We start from the raw sequence: 19,404 nt of genomic DNA on the forward strand, positions 1-19,404 counted from the left end.
ACTTAAACCTGTACATTATCTTTCTGTTGTCAAATATTTGTCTGCTTCAAAAGTGTTGTGACTTCAGTTTTCGCCTAAATGGTCACGTCCACTTTCGGTGTCTGTTCTCTTCTGTGTCTGTTTGCTTTCTTATTATCTGAAGATCTTGACGCTTTCTCCCTGTACGTGATTTTGGACACATTGTTCTCATTGTGCTGAAACATCCTGGAATACCAGCATGGCTGGTGTTTTCTCCAGTGTGTAGCATTAAATGATGTAAAAGATGTTCAGTTAACAAAAATACCATTCTATGTCATGTTTGCAGCTATTTATGCTTCTTTCTTATTCTTTCTAATATGGGTTCTTCCTTACTACATCTTACTACATCTGGTTTCTTAGTTTTATCTTTGTTTCAGTGCTCACGGTGAAGGATTAGAAGGTGTAGTAGTAGTTTGGTCCTACATCATGTCTCGTTTTAAATTTGTGATGACCCTTGGGGAGTATTTGCTGGATTCTGAATAGCAGGGTATGCTTTGACTTACGCTCACAGTTAACACTGCTGAGAAAAAACCATACATTATCTTAACTGCATCTGTCCAAAAGCATGCATCCCGAGTGCTCTCCTGCTTCCCATCTGTGCCTCTCTGCAATTAAAGGGAAAATTTGTGTTTGTGTGTTTTTCTGTCTCTGGTTCTTGAAGGTTTTGCTTGGTTTGCTTTTTAAACTCCTTAATGTCCTATGTTTAGGACTCTCAGCTAGTGATAGACTGCTTCAAATCCGGTTTTGAACCTCCTGGAGATTTTCCATTTGAAGATTACAGTCAGAATATTTACAGAACTATCTCTGATGGAACCATCAGTACACCAAAGCAGGAAGGAATGAGAATTGATTCAAAAACTACAGTGGGCAAGGCTAAAGGAAAGCTGTGGCTGTTTGGAAAGAAGCCAAAGGTAACAATTAAGAAATTACTATTTGGAAAATCAAAATGTGAAGATTTAGAGTGCATGGAAGCAGCGCTTTATTTATTTTAAAATAACCTACCCCTTCCCTGCCACTCTTTTAAAATAAATGTAAAGGAGATCTGAAGGTTTGAGTAGGATTGGATACTTTCTGTATTAAAAATCAAGTTCTCATTGCCGGAAGTTTTCCAATTTTTCTTCTAGTGATCTGTGTCTGGGAATGTTCTTAATAGTTATTTGGGAGAAGTAGCTTCCCGTTTCTGTAATGTTTATGTTTCTGTAAAGGGTTCTTGCAGTTGCATAGAAAAGGTGCTAGTTGTGCATGTAAAAATAAGGGGAGGGGGGAGTATGCTTTGGATTCAGGCAGACTTCAGATCTCTCTGCTGTACTACAAAGAGCCAACCCCCTTCCAAATGTCACATTTTGTGGATGTTTATATATAGGAGCGTTACATAGATTCTTTGTTACACCTGCTGCTAATTTTGAAAACTTCTGAGATTTGCCTTAAAACATGAAAAATTTCTAATGCCTCATTGATAAAACATGCTGTTGAAGCTCCATACAGGTAAATGTCCCAGAAGAAATATTATTATGACATAGGAAAATATAGTCCTATGCTCAAGAAAAAATTGTAAGCAGAGAAATTACTCCTTTCTTGTATTATTATCAGTTAACACTTTCTGTGCAAGATGGCTTCATAGATCAACGAAAAAGATTATCAATACATGCATTAGCTATCTAAATGAATAATGAAGCATATACATATTTAATTTTTATGCTTAGTATTTATTTAGTATTGGAGCATATCAATGAGTCATTGTAATGATTCCCACAAATTTCTGAGGTTATTTTAGTGCTCCAAGTCAGTTTCTGCCATTTATTATAGGAAACTATTCTTAAAGCTTGCTAGTGGTAGGACTTACTTTCCACTTGATAGTATTCCAAGAAAGCAGACCTTTACAGAAAGAAAGGATATAGCTGATTCTTTATTCCCTCCTCAGTATACTATGTAATTGCAGCTGTGTGTTAAAATAAAAAGTGACTGTTTACTTTTCATGCAGTATAATGATTGATAATAGTTTAAATACATTATTTCATTAGCATATTTATTGCGTTTGGCTGCAGAGGTGGATGAGATTCAGCCTGTTCTGAAACTAGATCGCGATTACCAGTTTGACAAGACATCTTGCCAAGAATTTTGGAGAGGGAAGCTATGAAAATCTGCATTGGTTTTCAATCTGGACCTTGGCATTTACTGTGGTTTGAAGAAATCCCCTAGTATGACGACAGCTGAAGAAAGCTGACAGGACTTCCCCTACTCTTCCTTCTCCCCAGTTCATTCACTTTTTTATGTAGCATTCAGAGTCGGCCCTACTGTTTACTGTATAGAATTACAGATATCACATGTGTGTATACATGCTACATGTCTCCCTTAAGGACCTTGAGGAAATGGAAGATTATGACCCTTTTTTTCACCTGTTTTTAGGGAGGATGGGGGGGTACTCTACAAAACAGCAGCTGGGAGCCACATACTTATCAGGAGATACATATTTAATTCCAAATATTCTTTACCGATTTTAAAAGATAATCTTAAATTTGCTAATATAAAAATAATGCTGATTTATTGTAGCTGGGGTATTCATGGTGGCCTTCGGGCTTTCATTTAGCTGAATCTGTGGCTGGTCTTGACTTCCAGATAGGCATTTACTATTTTTGGTGTTGTGAAAGACAGAAAAGTCTTTTGGAAAGGGAATGAGTTGTGCAGTAGAGGAAATAGTACCGAAAAATTGAACTGGGAAAAAATCAGAGACCCCCAAAAAATGAGAGAAGCAATTTTTAAAAAGGGGAGGAAGGAAGTGGAGGGAGTTCTCCTGATGACGTTAATGCCACGCAGCCATGGTGTCAGTCCAGCTTGACTACAGAGATGGAGTATACTTTTTGTTTTATTCATTCTCCACAGATGTACCTAATATTTTTATTTTAGCACACCTGGTAGGGTGTAGGAAGAAACAGTGCAGGAATGCACAGGCTTCCAGAATGGCTGTTAGTTACAGCAGAACTTTGTGTTTTAATAAAAGAGACAAGCAACTTTGCGATCTCGTTAGGATCTTGAGGAAGTGTTGAGTCTAAAGCTTTTTTGCGTATTCCTTCATTCTCTGCAGCAACCTGTAACTCTGAAGATTAATTAATGACAGAAACCTTTAAAACCAATACAGTTGTAGTATAAATGTGTCTGGAACGTTACAAGCTGTTTCTGTGTTGGATGGAAATTTTATTTTTGTAAGACAGAATTTTCATTTTAAAATCACTTTTGAACATTTGGCTTATTTATTGCTTTCTTTATTTCCACATTAGCCACAATCCCCACCCCTAACCCCTACTAGTTTATACACATCCAGTACTCCTAATGGGTCCCAGTATCCCATATTCTCCATTGAACCAGTGCATTATTGCATGAGTGACATAAAAACAGGGAAGCCCAGAATTCCTTCTTTCAGAAGCCTCAAAAGAGGGGTAAGTTTGATAACAAGTTGAAATGCATGATGGGCTATGAACAGTGTGTTTGTGATGTGGCTTTTCTAATGCTCTTCACCCTCATTATAAGGCTTACTTTGTTAAAAGTAACACTTCAGCTGTAAGGTCACTTTTAGGATACTTTGTTTCACAGTGTACAGAAGTTACCCACCGGTTAAAAAAAAAAAAAAAAAGAAGACAGGACTCTTCATGGCATTTCAAATGCTTGTGCCTAAAAGCAAGGTGTTATAAAGAGGGTGCTCAGCATGTGTTTGATACCTTTCTTCATTGTTGTTCACATTCACAAATGTTTTCCTACCATCATGTAACATTTTTGCAGTAATTTATCATTGGGTATATAGTCACAACAAAAAAATCTTAACAAATCGGATGTCTTTATTTGCTGACTTTTAATTTAAATAGTAGTAGTTGATTACAAGACACTGAACTGAAAAGGGAGAAATTTCATTTCTTTTGTACATCAAATGCTATATAGCACATGGTGCTTGCAGATTTCGAAATATTGACTTCTGAAACATTACAATTTTAATGCATTTTCTGATTAATAAATTGTTCTTGTTTGTCCAAGGTTCTTTTGGGTAAAATTATTGAAAATTTATTACCAAACGCCACCTTCTGAGATTTATCAATTCGTTTACTAATTTATAGTGGCATATTCTGCAAACAGAATTTGTTTGGAAAGCAACAAAAGGGAAATGTTAAGTGGTTTCCTAGCAACATTTATAGTACTAGTGATAAATGTACTGGCACTTTCCTCTTACATCGGTGAAGCATAGGCTGCCCAGTTTATGTACTTCTAAAGATATTTATTGATCCAGATAATGAGATAATTGGATGCATTTAATTATATCTAATTCACAATTTTCTGATATTTGTAAATAATATTGACTTGCTGTCTCATGTGCATCAAGAATGGTTGACTGCTGTTGACATAATGGGGAGATCAAAGTACAGCAATGTTATATTGCAGTAAAGTTACGATTTAGAGGTTCCCTTGCTGTCATTTCGAAATATGAGTTACACTTAGAACTTACATCTTTAAGTCATATTGTGGCATCTTATTTCAGGCTTCCAGATATCTTGGAAACACCCTTTCTACCATCACCATAATTATTATTTTTTTTAAAAAAAATTCTTGTGCTCTATTTAGGAGGACAGGTTTTCTTTTCCCCTTCTGAGTCACTTACATCATAATTTGTTCTGGTTATGAAGATAATGTTCCTTCTTTAGTACTGGGTGAGGAACTGACTGGATTAGATGGTTGTCGAAGTGCCACAGGTCTTGGTTACACCTCCTTTTTGTTGCTCACTGAATGTATCAACTCCTGGCTCACAATCAACACCTTGTAGTATCAGTAGTTCTAGAACCTGTTACTGAAGCAAAAGATCATCTAACAACTACAGAGTGCTAATGGAAAATGAAACCATATTCTTATTTATTTTTTCTATTCTTACAGTTCACTGTTCACATTGTAAAAGTGAATGAATTTAATATAAAATAATATTGCCTAAAATTAGCAAGGATCACTAGTGCCCTACAAATCTAGATTAACTTGGATATCTCACAGTATTAAAGTTAAGCTCTGTAAATCTTAAGGATGAACATTTAATTTTTATATATTTTGAAATCCCTCGCAAGCATTTTAGGACAACATATTATCACATATTAAGTGCCTTTTCAACTTAAATATATACTTCAATTTTAATAGCTTTGGGGTTTTATCATCTTACCAGTCTTATATTTAGCGTCTATCTTGATTCAGTGCTTAGTAGCTGCTAGTACATGATGCTGGTTTCCACAGTTTTGTCCCTGGAAAATGATGTCCAAATGATATTGACATGCAGAACTACCAAATGGTATTAATTAGCTTCTGCTTCTGCCAAGGTGTATCCCTGAGCTGGCATCTATCGGGCAGTAAGCATGCTGGACATCCTGTTTTATGTGCCCCATACAAGATTTCACTCAAGGCACTGGAGGTCACAAAACCAGGCTGCCCTGCACTTCATGCATTGCATCTGCTTACCGTGACGTGCGCTGAAGGTGGCAGCAGCTGTAGAATCGGTTATTGAAAAAAGGCTTTAAGTACGGGCAGGTGTAACTTGCTGTGTTAGCACTGCTATCACATGCTGCTTATTGTCTGTTGAAATCTCAGCATTTCCAGGTAGTGTTAGTGCTTATGAGAGGTCTTTGCTTAATGCCACTTGATAAATAAATAGATGCATCATCAACAGTGACAGGTAAACCTTACCTGTGTTTTCTTGGAAGACCCTTTCTAAAGGGAACAAGAAGTTTGTTCTGTAGCCATTTTACGTCTCTGGACTTCACTGGGGTTTCTACCACGGTATCGTTTGTGAAGGTGCTTTACTTTTCTTATTGCTGGAAATATCCTAATTTTGTGTGTGTGCCCCAGTCAACAGCCTTAATGATTGCTGAGGGTCATAAATTACATTGGAGGTACCTGTCTTCTAAATTGCTTGATGTTTCTCTGGAAACGGTTATCTGAAGTCACTGAAAGCATGGTAGATCTTGAGAAGGCTGTGGATGTCAAACCCAAGATACAACACCTGGCATCCCATGTTTTATTTGCTTCCCCTAAGGATAAAGTCTTTACTCTTTAAATGTCATTGGTTTTATCTGGACTAAAATATTTCTAGGATAGCAGCAATAACGCAAATGCTGTTTTCAGAAAGTAGAATTACTGACTTCTAAACTTGAAAAAGATCTTCGTTTATTGTTGTGCTACCGTGATAGTGAAGTAAATACATTGTAAAAATTATGTTTGTAAAAGTGACAGTAGTGGATTTAACAAATTATTTGCATATGGCTGACCAGTCTTTCATCATCATCAAATTCTGCTATTTTGTGCAGTTGGCTGTGTGTTTCTTCTCCTACGATAGAAGTTATTTAGCATATTATTCAAAACACTGACATTCAAAAGTAGTTTCATGAAGTTGTGTATTAGTATTTCATGAGTTAAACTACCCGTTATCACCTAGTAATTTTTAAAATCAGTAACTTTTAAAGCAGAATTGCACTTCTGATTATTGTATTTTGCTTTTCTTATGTTCATAGTAAAATGCGTTTTTTATAAATTGAAATCTTAATCCTTAAGTAATATTTTAAAGATAGATTTTTTAGGCATTAATTATTTTAGTAACTAGTCGTTGCACGTGAATAATTTCCCGTTTCTTTCTGTTTTCAAATGAACTGTGCAGTGGTCGGTGAAGATGGTAAGCCCGTGTGCTGATCTGTCTGCTGTACTTCTGCTAAGATAGCATGAAAGTAATCTTTTGAAAAGTGTTGCCATATCATAACTGCTTTAAGTCAGGTGCTGAAATACATCTTCAGATTTTCCACTCATATACACAGTCGTCTTAATCATCCATGCTTAAATGTAAGATAATTAAACTTGTGATCTGGCTGCAACTAAATCTGGGATTTTGGGATTTTAGGGTTGACCAGTATTCACGAGTTGGTCGTGATGGAAATACTTGGTGATTTCTTTGTCAGGAAAATTGTTAAAGCAGCATAGAATAGGTATAGGAAACAATTACAAAACTTGTGTAAAGGAGAAATATTGCAGGGGAGATGATCCTTTATGTTTAGACTTGCTAGAAAGACGTTCTATTAAATGAAACCCACACGTTAATACTGTTGTTTTGCAGAGTAAACCAGTAAAATTCACAAGACAACCTCTGTTCTTCTGATTATTGCTGTAGGATACTCTGGTTTTACCTGACCTGTAAGGAAGAGCGATACAGGGGATGTGACTGTCTTTTTGTTTCTTTGTAGTGTGTTACAGCACCTGAAAGGATTTTAATTACTTTTTTTCCTCCAGAAAGAAACACTGCTGCTTTATTTTGGAAACATTGTATCTTGATTTCCCTCCTTTTATTGTGTCTTGTATTCCCTTCTTAAAAAGCAGCGAGGTTATGATTTTGCAAGTGCAAAAGAACCAAGAGGTTGAGGCGCAAGGAGATCCTAGGAAGGGGGAATTAGAAACTTTGCACCTGAGCCTAAGGCTGCTTGTGTCAGAATCTCGACGGCTGAATTTCTGTCAAGTTTCTTCTTGACAGAAGAAACGCTGTCCAGGCCAGTTCGCCTCCATGGAGGGTTACTGTAATGGCAAGCGGGTTTCTTGTGCTAAAACCAACTCTCTTAGGCAACAGGACACAAGTAGTGTAACTTAACCTTCTGTCACTAAGACACGTACCATAGTTCCTTCTTAACATTGTTGGTGTCTGTCACCCTGAGGAGAAGAGTTTTCATAACAAACTCGGAAGATGCATAAAAATTTCTTTCTGTGCTTTTCACACCCAAGTCCTTCCATTCTGTTTATAATCCTGGCACAAGTTTGCAATCCAACCTTTGCAGGTTTTGGCTTATAACAATAGGTAGTCTTAAGGTTTTTGGAGGGTTTTGTTTGTTTTGAAACACTATTTTTTGTAATGAAAAAGGTGTCCTGGACCATTTGAGCAAGTTTTGATTCAGATTAATAGATTTAAATCAAAATTTTGATGTTATAGAGGCTTTTTCTGTGCTCTATGAACTAGTTTTACTTGAGGTAAAATGCATCAAACAAACATGTAAGTTTTAATTTGTTTTCTAGCAAGATTGCTGAACTTCAGAAAGAGAACTGTAAGAGCACTTTGGAATGAAGATCCAAAATACAGTAATTTTCTTGTGATAGCATCCAAATCACCATAGAACACACACTCCAGAGAAAGAATCAATTACATACCTACCCTACACACATCTTAAATTTTTGTTCTGACTGAAATTGCTCTGTAGTAATTAATTCTGTCCTTTCTAAATCTGTTTTAAGTGCAGTGGATGTAACAGGAGGTACATGGCTCAGCTTTTCAGAAAAGTAATTAAGTCTCCAAGTTTTGAATTAGATCTGTGAGCCGACTGTTACAGAAGGCAGAAAGAACCTTGAATGAATGACTGCGATGTGGCAGCAAGAATGTGCATTTATTCTGTTGCGGTCTTATAGAGCTGTGTGTCGAGTAGAATTTTTAAGAAGGTCCATCTTGCTTCCAGTGAACACTTGTCCATGTGTGGGTATGTCAGCTCAGCTGTCCGGGTGCGTGTCTGTGACTTGTTTAACAGTGGTTCTACTTGCAGGGCCCTGCACTAGAAGACTTCAGCCATCTCCCTCCGGAACAAAGACGCAAGAAACTGCAACAGAGAATCGATGAACTTAACAGAGAACTACAGAAGGAAACAGACCAAAAGTGAGTGCATTTTTTGGATTTTGTCTTGGTTCTCTGGCTGATTCTTTTGAAGAAGAGAAGCCAACAGTGCTCTGAAGCTAGGAGAGAATATACTAGTTCAGGCTATTACACACATCTTAGTGCGTGGTTTATTGCGTGTAGGTTCTGTTGGCATTGCTTCCTCTGCTTTACTGCAATCCACATTTTGATTCTAATATTGCAGAGGAAACATTGGATGTATAAGCATGCACTAAACAAAATAATTAATGTGTAGATCTGTTGAGCAAGAGAGCTGCAACTTCGTGCATCAAGAACATTATTAATATTTAGAAAATTGCATATAACAAAACCCATGGGAAACAGTATTTAGACTGGATAGAGAAGTTGACGGAGTCCTTGTGTGCTTGTGCACAACACGGGAAAGGCAAAGTGCTAGGATGACAGAAAGGGGAAAGGATTTAGGTGGGGGGAGGGGGGCGGAGCAGTAGTTCCTCACATCTGTGCTCAGAATTGAATCATGGGTCAGGATCTCATGCACATAAACACTATTTTGGCTTTAATGAATCAGTACCGGTGTATGTAACTTCTATAATTATTGCTGGGTTTTGAATGTTTTTAGAGATGCCCTCATAAAGATGAAGGATGTTTATGAAAAAAATCCCCAGATGGGTGATCCAGGCAGTCTGCAACCAAAATTAACTGAAACTATGAGCAACATGGACCGTCTTCGGATGGAAATACACAAGAATGAGGTTAGACTAAAAAAATTCCTTGGAAAATGTAAATTAGTGGTAAAATTGTAGTTTGCCATATGGGTTATAATTATATACAGCACCCAGAAAAACTCCTTGATTTAAGAAAGTGCTCCTGATACGTTTTTTGTGGAGTGCTGTATTTTCAAGTATGTTCATGTAGCTAGAATAAGGATGTACGTTACTAAAGATGTAAACTGTTCAGAAGAATTTCTTATTAGTCACTTATTCTGAAATTGATACATGATTAAAGATTATGTTTTTCCTTAAAACTGGTATGGAGTATAGGCTAAGCATGAGGGATATGTTTATGCTTTGTGTGAAGGAATTGTGAGACTTCACATGTGAATGCAGTCTCTGTGTGGCTATGTACTGACAAGTAAACTGTATGCAGTGAAGTGCGTTGTTAAATGGTATTTTTAGGTTTAGAATCAAGTTTTCTTTGACACCAGTATTTATCTTTTTTCTCCCAAAGGCCTGGCTCTCTGAAGTTGAAGGTAAAGTAGCAGCCCGAAGCGACAGGCGGCACAGCAGTGACATCAACCACCTTGTAACACAGGGCAGAGAGAGGTCACTATTCTGTCTCTACTGCTTTTCCTAAGCTAGACTCAGTATGTCTATTTGATAGTTAGCAGTTGGTGATGGTTGTTACTTATCCTCTGAAAGTGTATGTCCTTCTAAAGGAAAATCTTACTGGTTTCGAATCCTAGAGGTCACTTCATGTCATTATGGTAACGTAAAAAAAAATGGCGAGTCTAACTGAAACACCCTAAACAGCAGTGCCTTTTAGAACTGTCTTACTCTGTTGCATAAAGCTCACCAGTCTTCTACGGAGACAGGTATGTCAAATTTGTGTTTGTTTTTGTAGCAGAGTTCAGTGAGGCCTTTGCTAGATCAGTGTTTTCAGACTGTTACCTCCAGCAGTGAATATAAAACCTGCTCACAGGCGTTGCCGGAGCGATATCCACGGATGTTCTGAGTTTTAGAGCCAGGAACTCTGGAGCGTCCTCACACCGCAATCATTGCGTTTCAGCCCCGAAGGGAGTTACACGGATGATGCAAACCAGGAAGTGCGAGGCCCGCCACAGCAACATGCACATCCCAATGAGTTTGACGATGAGTTTGAAGATGACGATCCATTACCAGCTATAGGACATTGCAAGGCCATATATCCGTTTGATGGTAAGGTTAACAACATGCACGGTGATTCCTTGACTATACAGCATGGATTGTTTGTTCTAGAGAAGACAGGTAAAATGACTTCAAGTAAATGAACTGTATGAGCAACTAGTTGCTTTTAAGATCAGTGGAAATACTTTATAAGTCACTTGAATTCATGGGCGGTACTTCTGTGCTGTTTTAAGATAAATACTAGCACAGCTATTGGCAAATATTTAGCTTTGCAGATTGGGCTAGGCTTTTGTCTGTAAGCCTGTCTGACCATATGTTCTCGTGCACAGATTTTTCGTTCTTCCTGTTTATATACAATCTGGAAACTATGCCCTGGGAAAAAGATGACTTGAAATTCTGTCGGAACATTGAGCCTTCTTTGCCTCGTTTTTCCCAGGTCACAATGAAGGCACTCTAGCAATGAAAGAAGGAGAAATTTTGTACATCATCGAGGAGGACAAAGGAGATGGGTGGACGAGAGCTCGAAGACATAACGGAGAGGAAGGCTATGTGCCAACATCATATATAGATGTAACGCTAGAGAAAAACAGCAAAGGTGCAGTAACCTATATCTAACAGTAAACTGGCAGCTTTCGGTTGTACATTCCCCAGGGAAAATAGCAGAAAAACCAGGAAGTTACACAGGTTCACGGAAAGCATTAGAATGTCAGAAGTCAGCAATAGTCTGTTGTTTGCAATGTGAGTTTGCTATAGTTTTTTTCAGAGATGACCACATTAAATTATGCATCTGACACTGGTCTGTAATTTTGACCAGTATCTTCTTTGTTTAACTGATCTAGGTGCTTCTGCTTTACAAAGCACTAAATTCCATTCAGCTATTAAACTGGAAAAGACCAAGATTCTTGCTTGTTCTATAGAATACCTTGGTTTTATAGAGAACTGAAAAAAATACTTAGTTTTAAAGATAAATCTCTTTAAGATTTACTGTTCCCACTTTTATGACTTAAACTACATGCTTAAAACAGAGGGTTTTTTCCTCTAATAACTAACTGAACTCAGTTACTGAAAATTATTAATTTCCTTCCTTAGCAAATACTTGGCAGCTTTCACTTCTTAAACAGGAAAATGTTTTCTGATTCTGAAAGCTCAACAAAAACACTCAGGAAAAAACATTATGATTAAGGACAGAAAGTCTGCTGACCTGCCTCTCCTTCCTTTTTAGTACCTGTAATGTAGAACGTTGTGTATTGGACACAGCTTCGTCGTTTTGTTTTAACTCTAGGCACCCTGAACAAACAAAAAAAAGAGATCACGTGCAATGCTTGATGTTTTACTGAGACCTGTGAAAAGGGAATGATTTCCATATTCTTAATCTGTGCCTGTAAGCTAAGTCGTTGAATTGCGTCATGTTTAGTTTGAAATCGAGGTCTTAAATGTACAGTAATTCCCCTCACTGTTAAATCACTGAGGATTGGAAGCTGCGTTGCACTACTTGATGACTAGAAAAACAGCTGATCTAAAAGTTGTGGCCCGTGTTTCTAATGAGTTTGTGGAATTAGGTACAAAGCTAATGTACAGCCACCGAGAATGGCCTGTTAGAACTGAGCACGCTTCTCTGTCTTCTAAAGGCCTTCAGTAACTTTGTTCTTTTCTTTTTCCTCTTGGACTGCAGGTTCCTGAAGCGGGTTTCTGAGAAAATGGGCGAGATCTTGAAGGAGGTTACATGCAGCTGCTGGGGGGTGGGTGGGGGTGGGGTACTAGACGGGGAGGCCCAAGGGGAAAAGCTAGTTGCATGAATGCATGCAGACATACATTTAGTCACTAACATCTTAGCATCTCCATACATAGGTAAAGATGTATTACAAATTCTTCCATTTGTGCAGGAAAATATAGAGTTCCATTACCAGAGTTAAAAGGCTACTGCTCCTAAAATTGCTTTGTTTTTATTGTCCTAGGTTGTCCCAGATGCACAAACTGGTTTTTAGCTTGTGCTGTGTTTTGGTTATCCCAGTTACGCTCCTTTCCAACTCATTTTAATTGGCGGTCATTTAGAACCATGTGTCAGTTGTCAGTCTGCCTGTGCCACCTCCATGCTCGCCGTTAACCTCCTGCATGCCTAGGCCAGTCAGGCATGTCTGCGTAACACTTTGCCATCATTGCTTGTCTTATTTTGTAACAAATCATTTTCTTTAAGTATCTTCAGCACTAGAGTTTCATCCCAGTATCCATGTATGCTGCTATAACTATACCACTGCAACCATCATTACATTCCAGTTTTTGGCATAACTGATAAGAGACCGTAACGTGTTTGTGTTGATTTGGGGAAATGATCCATCTCAGCTCTAGCCTACAATGCAATCGAGAGAAACTCCTAGAACTGTGGTCCATCTTCGGCACTTCAGTAACCTGTTGGGAGCACTGAAAACCTGGAACAGAACCACCACCACAGAGATTCACCACTGCAAGCTAATGACTGTTTTCAGAAGTCAACCACTTGCCATTCAAATGCTGCCTTAAACTAGAGTGCCTAAACCTGTTGTTTGCCAACACTACCACTTACAGTATCCCACAAAGGGCTTTGTGTCTCAGCTCTTTTCACAGCGCTGCAGCTGCTGAGGTAGCCACGGTAGGTGTTTTCTAGAGCTCTACTTTACTGGATACATGGTGCATCGTGAATTTTATACATTGAAACGTGTATCTCTTCATTTGACTTCAATATTTTTTTTAAATATTTTTATGGAAACTGTCTTTTAGTTTTTCACTATGAAGTTCCAATTTTAATTACTGCAGTGCTAGTCCATTTCTGGGTGATGCTTCATTGTATGGACCAGTTGAAATTCAAGTGATACTTCGTAATGATCTATGTGCACTTTTACTTGTAAACAATTGAAATTTGCATATGTTTATACGTGTAAATATAGTTGTCTGCAGTGCCCCTATGGCTTATGTTGTCTTGCCTCCCATTTGTGGTCCTATTAATAAGTACATCATATCTGATTTAATAGGGTGATAAGAATTAGACTGGAAATGTTGGGGGGAGGGATACTTGTATCAAGCAAGCTTGTCAACCCAGCCACCTGCTGTTTGGGGAAATGAAATAATAATCAAAACATCCTGTTTTTCTGGGGTCTGAAGCAATATTTGGATGCAGCGGTGCTGGATTCTTTTTCATTTCAGTGTTATTAGGAACTGTACTACAAGTAAATCTGAATTTGAGTGACTTGTGTAGAGGTTTATTCCTTTTGTTATGTATACCACTATTACACAGCTTGACCTAGTGTATTATGGGGGCTATTAAACTCTAAATTTTAGATTTTTGGAGCTTGTATACAGGGTTATTTATATAATAATGTGACATTACTCAATACTGACGAAACTACTTAGGTAGTTTTTTGGGTTTGGGGTATTTTGGGGGTTTGGTGGGCTTTTTTTTGTTGGGGGGGTTGGTTTTTTTGGTTTTGGGGTTGGTTTTTTTGGTTTGTTTTTTTTTTTTTTTTATCTAGTGCTTTTTTATTTTAAAAAGTTAGAGAAAAGGAGGAAATGTGATCTGTGTATTTTCTGCTAAAGGGCCTGCGGTTTGCCTGGCTAACAGCCTTGCAGGTCAGTAATAACACTTCCTGGTAAAGGACTAAATGTTCTTGTCACGCTACTGTTTTTGTTTTTCTGAAACCAGGATTTGCTTCCTTTGGAGGCAGGTTGCTTTCATGAGGGATAGTGCAACTTGTATGAGGGTTATTAAACATAGGAAAAAAAAACATTTGTACTTGCACAGCTAGTTATAAGTCACTTATTCTAAAATTCTGAATGTGAGTTGTCTTAAAGAATCTTACATTTTCCAGTAATTTTTAATCCTTTTTGTGCACATGTTGATTTCCTAAATGTTAAATGCTTTGTTTAAAGATAGTGTTCTCTGTTGAGAATATTTTCCTGGAATAAAAAAAATCTTTTCATGGTCTAAATAATTAGCTTCCCTGATTGTCTTCTGTTAAGAAAGACAAAGAGACTTACCTCTTCTTACGGTGGCAGCACCTCTGCGATGGTTGTAGATGGGTGGAGCAGATACTACCGTGTTGGTTTTGTCATTAGCTTGCTCAAATACTTTCAAATGCTGTAAATACCATCTCACTGCAGAAATAGGCTTACTGACAACGAATACGTGCAGCTCTAATCATAGTTCTTGCTTAAAAATTCATACAACTTCTGAGGATAACGCTTGTACACCAATTCTGTGTGTGACAAAGTGGACTTTGCTGCTCAACACCATGCACGCTGGTTTCCTATGAAAAGCGCTAACAGCTTATGCTTTGCCTTCATCCAAAGGAAAAAAAAATACTACTTACCACAGTGATTCACCTCAGTAAATGAAGCAAGTTTTAATATATACGTACACCCACATTTACTCATATCTGAAAGCATTTTAATTCTCTGGATTGTTTGTTCTTGCCATTTCATCATTCATTCCTGGCACCGTAGCTGTTGCGCAGATTCCAGCAAAAGCCAAAGTACTACAGATGTTGTCTTAAAAAAAAACCAACCGTAAGTTGTCCCAACACATATAGAACTAATTTTCTACTTTCATAGGTGCCTGGGATATTTGAGCCTTCTGTTGTGGTCACAGATACAGGATCATTTCTGCAACCTGCAAATATGCAAACTATTTTGCATAAAGATACACTTTAATTCACAATTCTATGTACAATGTTTTATATTCATTAAAGGAATATTGTACAACAAATTTTCTGCAATGTCACATACTGAATCTATCATTTTATATACACTGTTTGCTTCATTTTAATATTAAGATGCCAATGCCCTTACTCCTAGGCATTATCAAAACATTGCAATTCTGGGGAAATACAAAAAGCTGTAAGACTATCTTACAGGGATAACCTAACTGTTTAAGGGGATCATTAAATGACATGGTGACACAGTAAATAAATAATTTGTTTAGAAATCAGTAGTTTTAAAACAAGTGTGCATTGTGCAGTTAAAAGTTCTAAACATCTTGTGAAATGCAAGAAGTTTGTGCAGTATCAAATTGCCAAGAGAAAGCTAAGGTTATTTCAAGTATATAATTTAAATAGTGTTTAGAAAGTCCTATATACTTAATTGTTCCACCTGCTTCACTAGAGGAGGTTCCAGTTTTCGGGAAAGTGCAGTTAAAATCTGGCTGAATTTCTCGTATCTTTCATTTTGATTAACTTGTGCTCCTTTGCTGCCCCAGAGCAATCTCATTTGAAATTCTGTCTTGAAGATTTCACTCATCTCTTCATCTGGCTGGAAACCTAGTAAGCAAGAAGAATCCCACAATATCAGCATCAGGCAAGTTTTTTATTCAGAAGAAATGGCACTTCAACTGTACTCTCTCCAACCCTCCAAAAAAGATAAGCTTAGTCTGCTGGGTTTCTTTTGCACAATGATTTTAACAAGTAAACAGTGAAAATCCTTTCCATCTGTGACTTCCTAATAGCACACAAATGGCTTTAGGGACACTGGGATGGGCGATCCTTTGCTCAAGTCTAACGGTCTAGAATTGTCATTACAACCCAAACTTAAATAGAATTACTGATGTATACATGCTGCCTGCAGAAATACCTGTATTTCTCTCCCCTCAACTTTTTCACTGCAAGCTTAAAGTATGTTGCTGCTTCCTGGCTGCAAGCTGTCAAGATCTCGATGTTGATCTTGACTGCTGTAAAGAATCTTATTATGAGGGCTGGTGTTTTATTAGCAAAAACCAGAGAAAAATATTTAAACAGAAGACAGGAATTTATCCTTGTTGCTTACTGTACTTCTGTTCAGTTGCTAGAGGGGTCAATGTATGGAGTCGGGAGTATGTTTAGCAAAAGTGTATGCTTGTTGCTCACTGGAGAACTGTAGTGACAAATAATTTACTGTCTGCTTTTAAAGAATATTGACGTTGTCCTCAGGCTGAGTTTCCTGCAGGACATTTGCCACTCTCTCAGCTCCCACGAAACGGGGCAAGAATTTCTTGCACTGACTTTCAGTGGCACTTAAGAGATCTTATTCTTCAGCCATAACCCACACTTTCTGTTGACGTGCAGCGGTTTTGCCTGCTGGTGCTGCTTACCTTCCAGCATGCGTTCTGCGGTCAGGCTGTACATTTCTGCATTCTGTGCTATCCGACGGGCCGCAGCCAAGTGTTTGAGCATTATTTCACAGCTCTGGTCACTGTTTTCCCACAGGTCCATGCCTTCAAAAACAACAGCTTGTCGCTCCATCAGGGTAATGAGAGGCATCAGCAGTGGCACTGTTACGTTGGTCTGTTGAACGCTGCTGGTCTCTGGGATAGAGAGTAACAAACAAAACAGATCATCAGACATTAAGAAAACCTGCTACCTGAAGGAGGTAGTGTAGCTGCAGTGTTCTTTTCCAAGCTGAAAACTACTATTTGTCTTCCATCTTTCAGATTAACAGCTTACCTCAGATATACCTGTCCTACCGGTTTCCAACTAACTAGTTGGGGGAGAAGGCCAAGACAAATCAGTGTTGGAAAACTATTTGCTACAGGAGAAGGCTCTGCTGAATTACAAGTCAGTGGCATAAAGATTTTAAACACATTTAATATCTGGGTCATTCCAGTAAATTCTGAGAGGCTAAAAAGTCTTCCATCCCCACCCATTCTCTCCACCTTGCACCCTTCTTTTGGAGACTACAGCTGCAAAGCATCTGATGCAGGAGCACCTGATGTGGTCAGAGGAAGTATCTGACTAACCTGTTCTTTGTACTGGAGGATTCATCCTCTGATCAACAGGCAAAGCAGATAAAAAAGCAGAATCTGCCAGAAGTAACTCTGCTCTGAGGAAGATGATTTTTTTTCCTGTCCTTGAGGCAAGATGATGGAGTGTTTCAGCTCCACAAAAAGGGAGCATGGGTTTGGGAAGGATCTTCTGTTGTGCATGGGTACGTGCACACCAGCACACGCTGATGTTTGGCTGGCGGAGTGTTGCCTTCTCTTTCATTGTCTTACACTGCATTTATACAAGTTTACACAGTCCTTTTAACATGTGATGCACGGTTACTGAAACAGCTCTCTCATTTCCCTACGCAATAAATGAGGAGTGGGAGAGTTAAAAGGCTAAACAGAAACCAGTGTCACTCATACTCACTATTCCACTCATCTTGTCCTTCATGCAAAGCTTTGCTAAATGGCTTCAGCTGTTTTTCATACGTAATGGCAGTTTGGGTATAATGATGCCTTAGAGAGGTCCAGGTTTGTTCTAACCGAGTGACCTGTTCAGACAAAATAGAGAATACCCGTTACTGTCTCCATAGCCGTTCACAGGAAGAGTACACTGCCAGTGATGAAGTTCCTGTTCTGCTGATCTCTTTCGTCTTGAAGAAACTGCATAAATTAAGCCATCAAACTCCTCCATATTTTGCAACATAAAGAGAAACAGATACTTACCTGTGGCATTTCCAGTGCTTTCATAATGGCAGAAAATGCATACAAGTCTCCCAGCGAGTCCTTCAGCTCCACTGCGACCTGGATGATCCTGTTTAATGTTGCTGTTCTATCTTCTAGACTTCCTGTGCAACCCAAGATATCCACAGCTATGCCTATTGCCATGGTATTGTGCCTGTAAGTGAAACAATTCACACTCCTGGTTACAAATTATGACATTTAATAATACATTATGCTGTACACTCATTCAGAGGAGATCAATTCAAAGTTGTATTTCAATATCTTTGTGCACGCAGCGAACTTACTAACATCTCTGTATCAAAAGCAGTAATGGAATTATATGGAATAGATACTGGCTTTGAATTTAATAAATTTTCTTAGGATATTACTACTGTACAAAATTCTGCTCAAGCAACAAATGTACGAACACTTCCAGGAAAATTGCCCCAGTTTCCTTTGTCCTCCACATTCAAATCCTGGGGCCTTCCCCCTAAATTTCAGCAACACAACTACTGAAATCTGAATCAGAAAAACTAGATCAGAGATAGAAGACCTTAATTGTTCCCCCCTTAACTCGTACAGAAAGCTTTGCTAATGATTTTTTACTTTAGTAGATCCTCTAGCCTCTTCCCCACTTGCAGGAGGCTGCTACCTTCAGTCTCTTCGACACACACTTAAATGCTCAGCTACATTATAGGTCCCCTGAACTTCAGTTTACCTGTTTACTTAACAAGTGTTCAGCAGCTCCAAGGACCCTGCTTTCATTACAGTTCCCCTTTTCCTATGTTACATGCATGGAGTTGCCCCATGACCTTAAGGAATTTTTCCTGTGCAAAAAAAGTTAATATGCCACCTCACTAAATTATCTTCTGTAGACATGAATTCAGAAGACGTGCAGGAGAGCATTCTTTGAGGAAATCTGGAGTGCAGCATAGCAATGCTCTGATCTCCTGGCCATCTGCCCTGGAAATGAGTAACAGGAACATTCACCTTTCAATGAGGTCAAGGCGCAGCTGATGTCCGTAAGGCAAGGTAATCAGTTCCAGACCAGAGTTCACTCCCATAATCCTCCTCATTTCTTCAGAAACTTCTAGTATCCTCGCCACCTGTCAAGTGCAAAAGCGCACAAGTTTTGAAACCAACTTCAACCAACCAACCCTAGCCACATAGAAGTCCTCCAGGTTAGTGCAGGGGCTACAAAGCCAAGTGCACAGCATGCAACATTAGAATACAGTCATTAAGAGAAACTGAACCTAGGCGCATGCAGCGCCTTACAGAAAGAAACCAATAAAGTGGGAGGGGTTTTTGCATGATTCAGCCATCAGAAAACATGTAACAGGTGTGACCAAAGTGCTTCGTTGAGCTTCTGCTCTCCACTTCCAGAAGAAGATTCATACACAAGCTCC

The 19,404-nt window shown here is 38.5% G+C and overlaps 2 protein-coding genes across 10 annotated transcripts in view; one reads left to right on the plus strand and one right to left on the minus strand.

Moving 5' to 3' along the window:
- FNBP1L (formin binding protein 1 like) overlaps positions 1–14,534 on the plus strand; it is a 59,551-nt gene extending 45,017 nt beyond the window's left edge. For 2 of the 4 annotated variants that reach the window (XM_037403856.1, XM_037403857.1), the window contains exons 9-14: positions 726–929; positions 8,601–8,710; positions 9,309–9,441; positions 9,917–10,011; positions 10,475–10,623; positions 11,009–14,534. In XM_037403856.1, the coding sequence (XP_037259753.1) occupies positions 726–929; positions 8,601–8,710; positions 9,309–9,441; positions 9,917–10,011; positions 10,475–10,623; positions 11,009–11,187 (870 nt within the window). In that variant the 3' untranslated portion in view covers positions 11,188–14,534. Of the gene's footprint in view, positions 1–725; positions 930–3,293; positions 3,453–6,688; positions 6,704–8,600; positions 8,711–9,308; positions 9,442–9,916; positions 10,012–10,474; positions 10,624–11,008 lie in introns of all 4 variants that reach the window. The other 2 variants (XM_037403858.1, XM_037403855.1) reach the window with 2 other exon arrangements.
- Positions 14,535–14,920: 386 nt separating this feature from the next.
- The window catches only part of BCAR3 (BCAR3 adaptor protein, NSP family member), a 115,444-nt gene continuing 110,960 nt past the window's right edge, over positions 14,921–19,404 (minus strand). For all 6 annotated transcript variants that reach the window (XM_037403848.1, XM_037403847.1, XM_037403850.1 and 3 more), the window contains 5 exons: positions 18,989–19,104; positions 18,002–18,173; positions 17,703–17,826; positions 16,664–16,876; positions 14,921–15,857 (listed from right to left, as the gene is read on the minus strand). In XM_037403848.1, the coding sequence (XP_037259745.1) occupies positions 15,670–15,857; positions 16,664–16,876; positions 17,703–17,826; positions 18,002–18,173; positions 18,989–19,104 (813 nt within the window). In that variant the 3' untranslated portion in view covers positions 14,921–15,669. The remainder of the gene's footprint in view (positions 15,858–16,663; positions 16,877–17,702; positions 17,827–18,001; positions 18,174–18,988; positions 19,105–19,404) is intronic.

This window comes from Falco rusticolus, chromosome 11, assembly GCF_015220075.1.
Source record: "Falco rusticolus isolate bFalRus1 chromosome 11, bFalRus1.pri, whole genome shotgun sequence".
In the NCBI taxonomy this organism is placed as follows: Eukaryota; Metazoa; Chordata; class Aves; order Falconiformes; family Falconidae; genus Falco; species Falco rusticolus.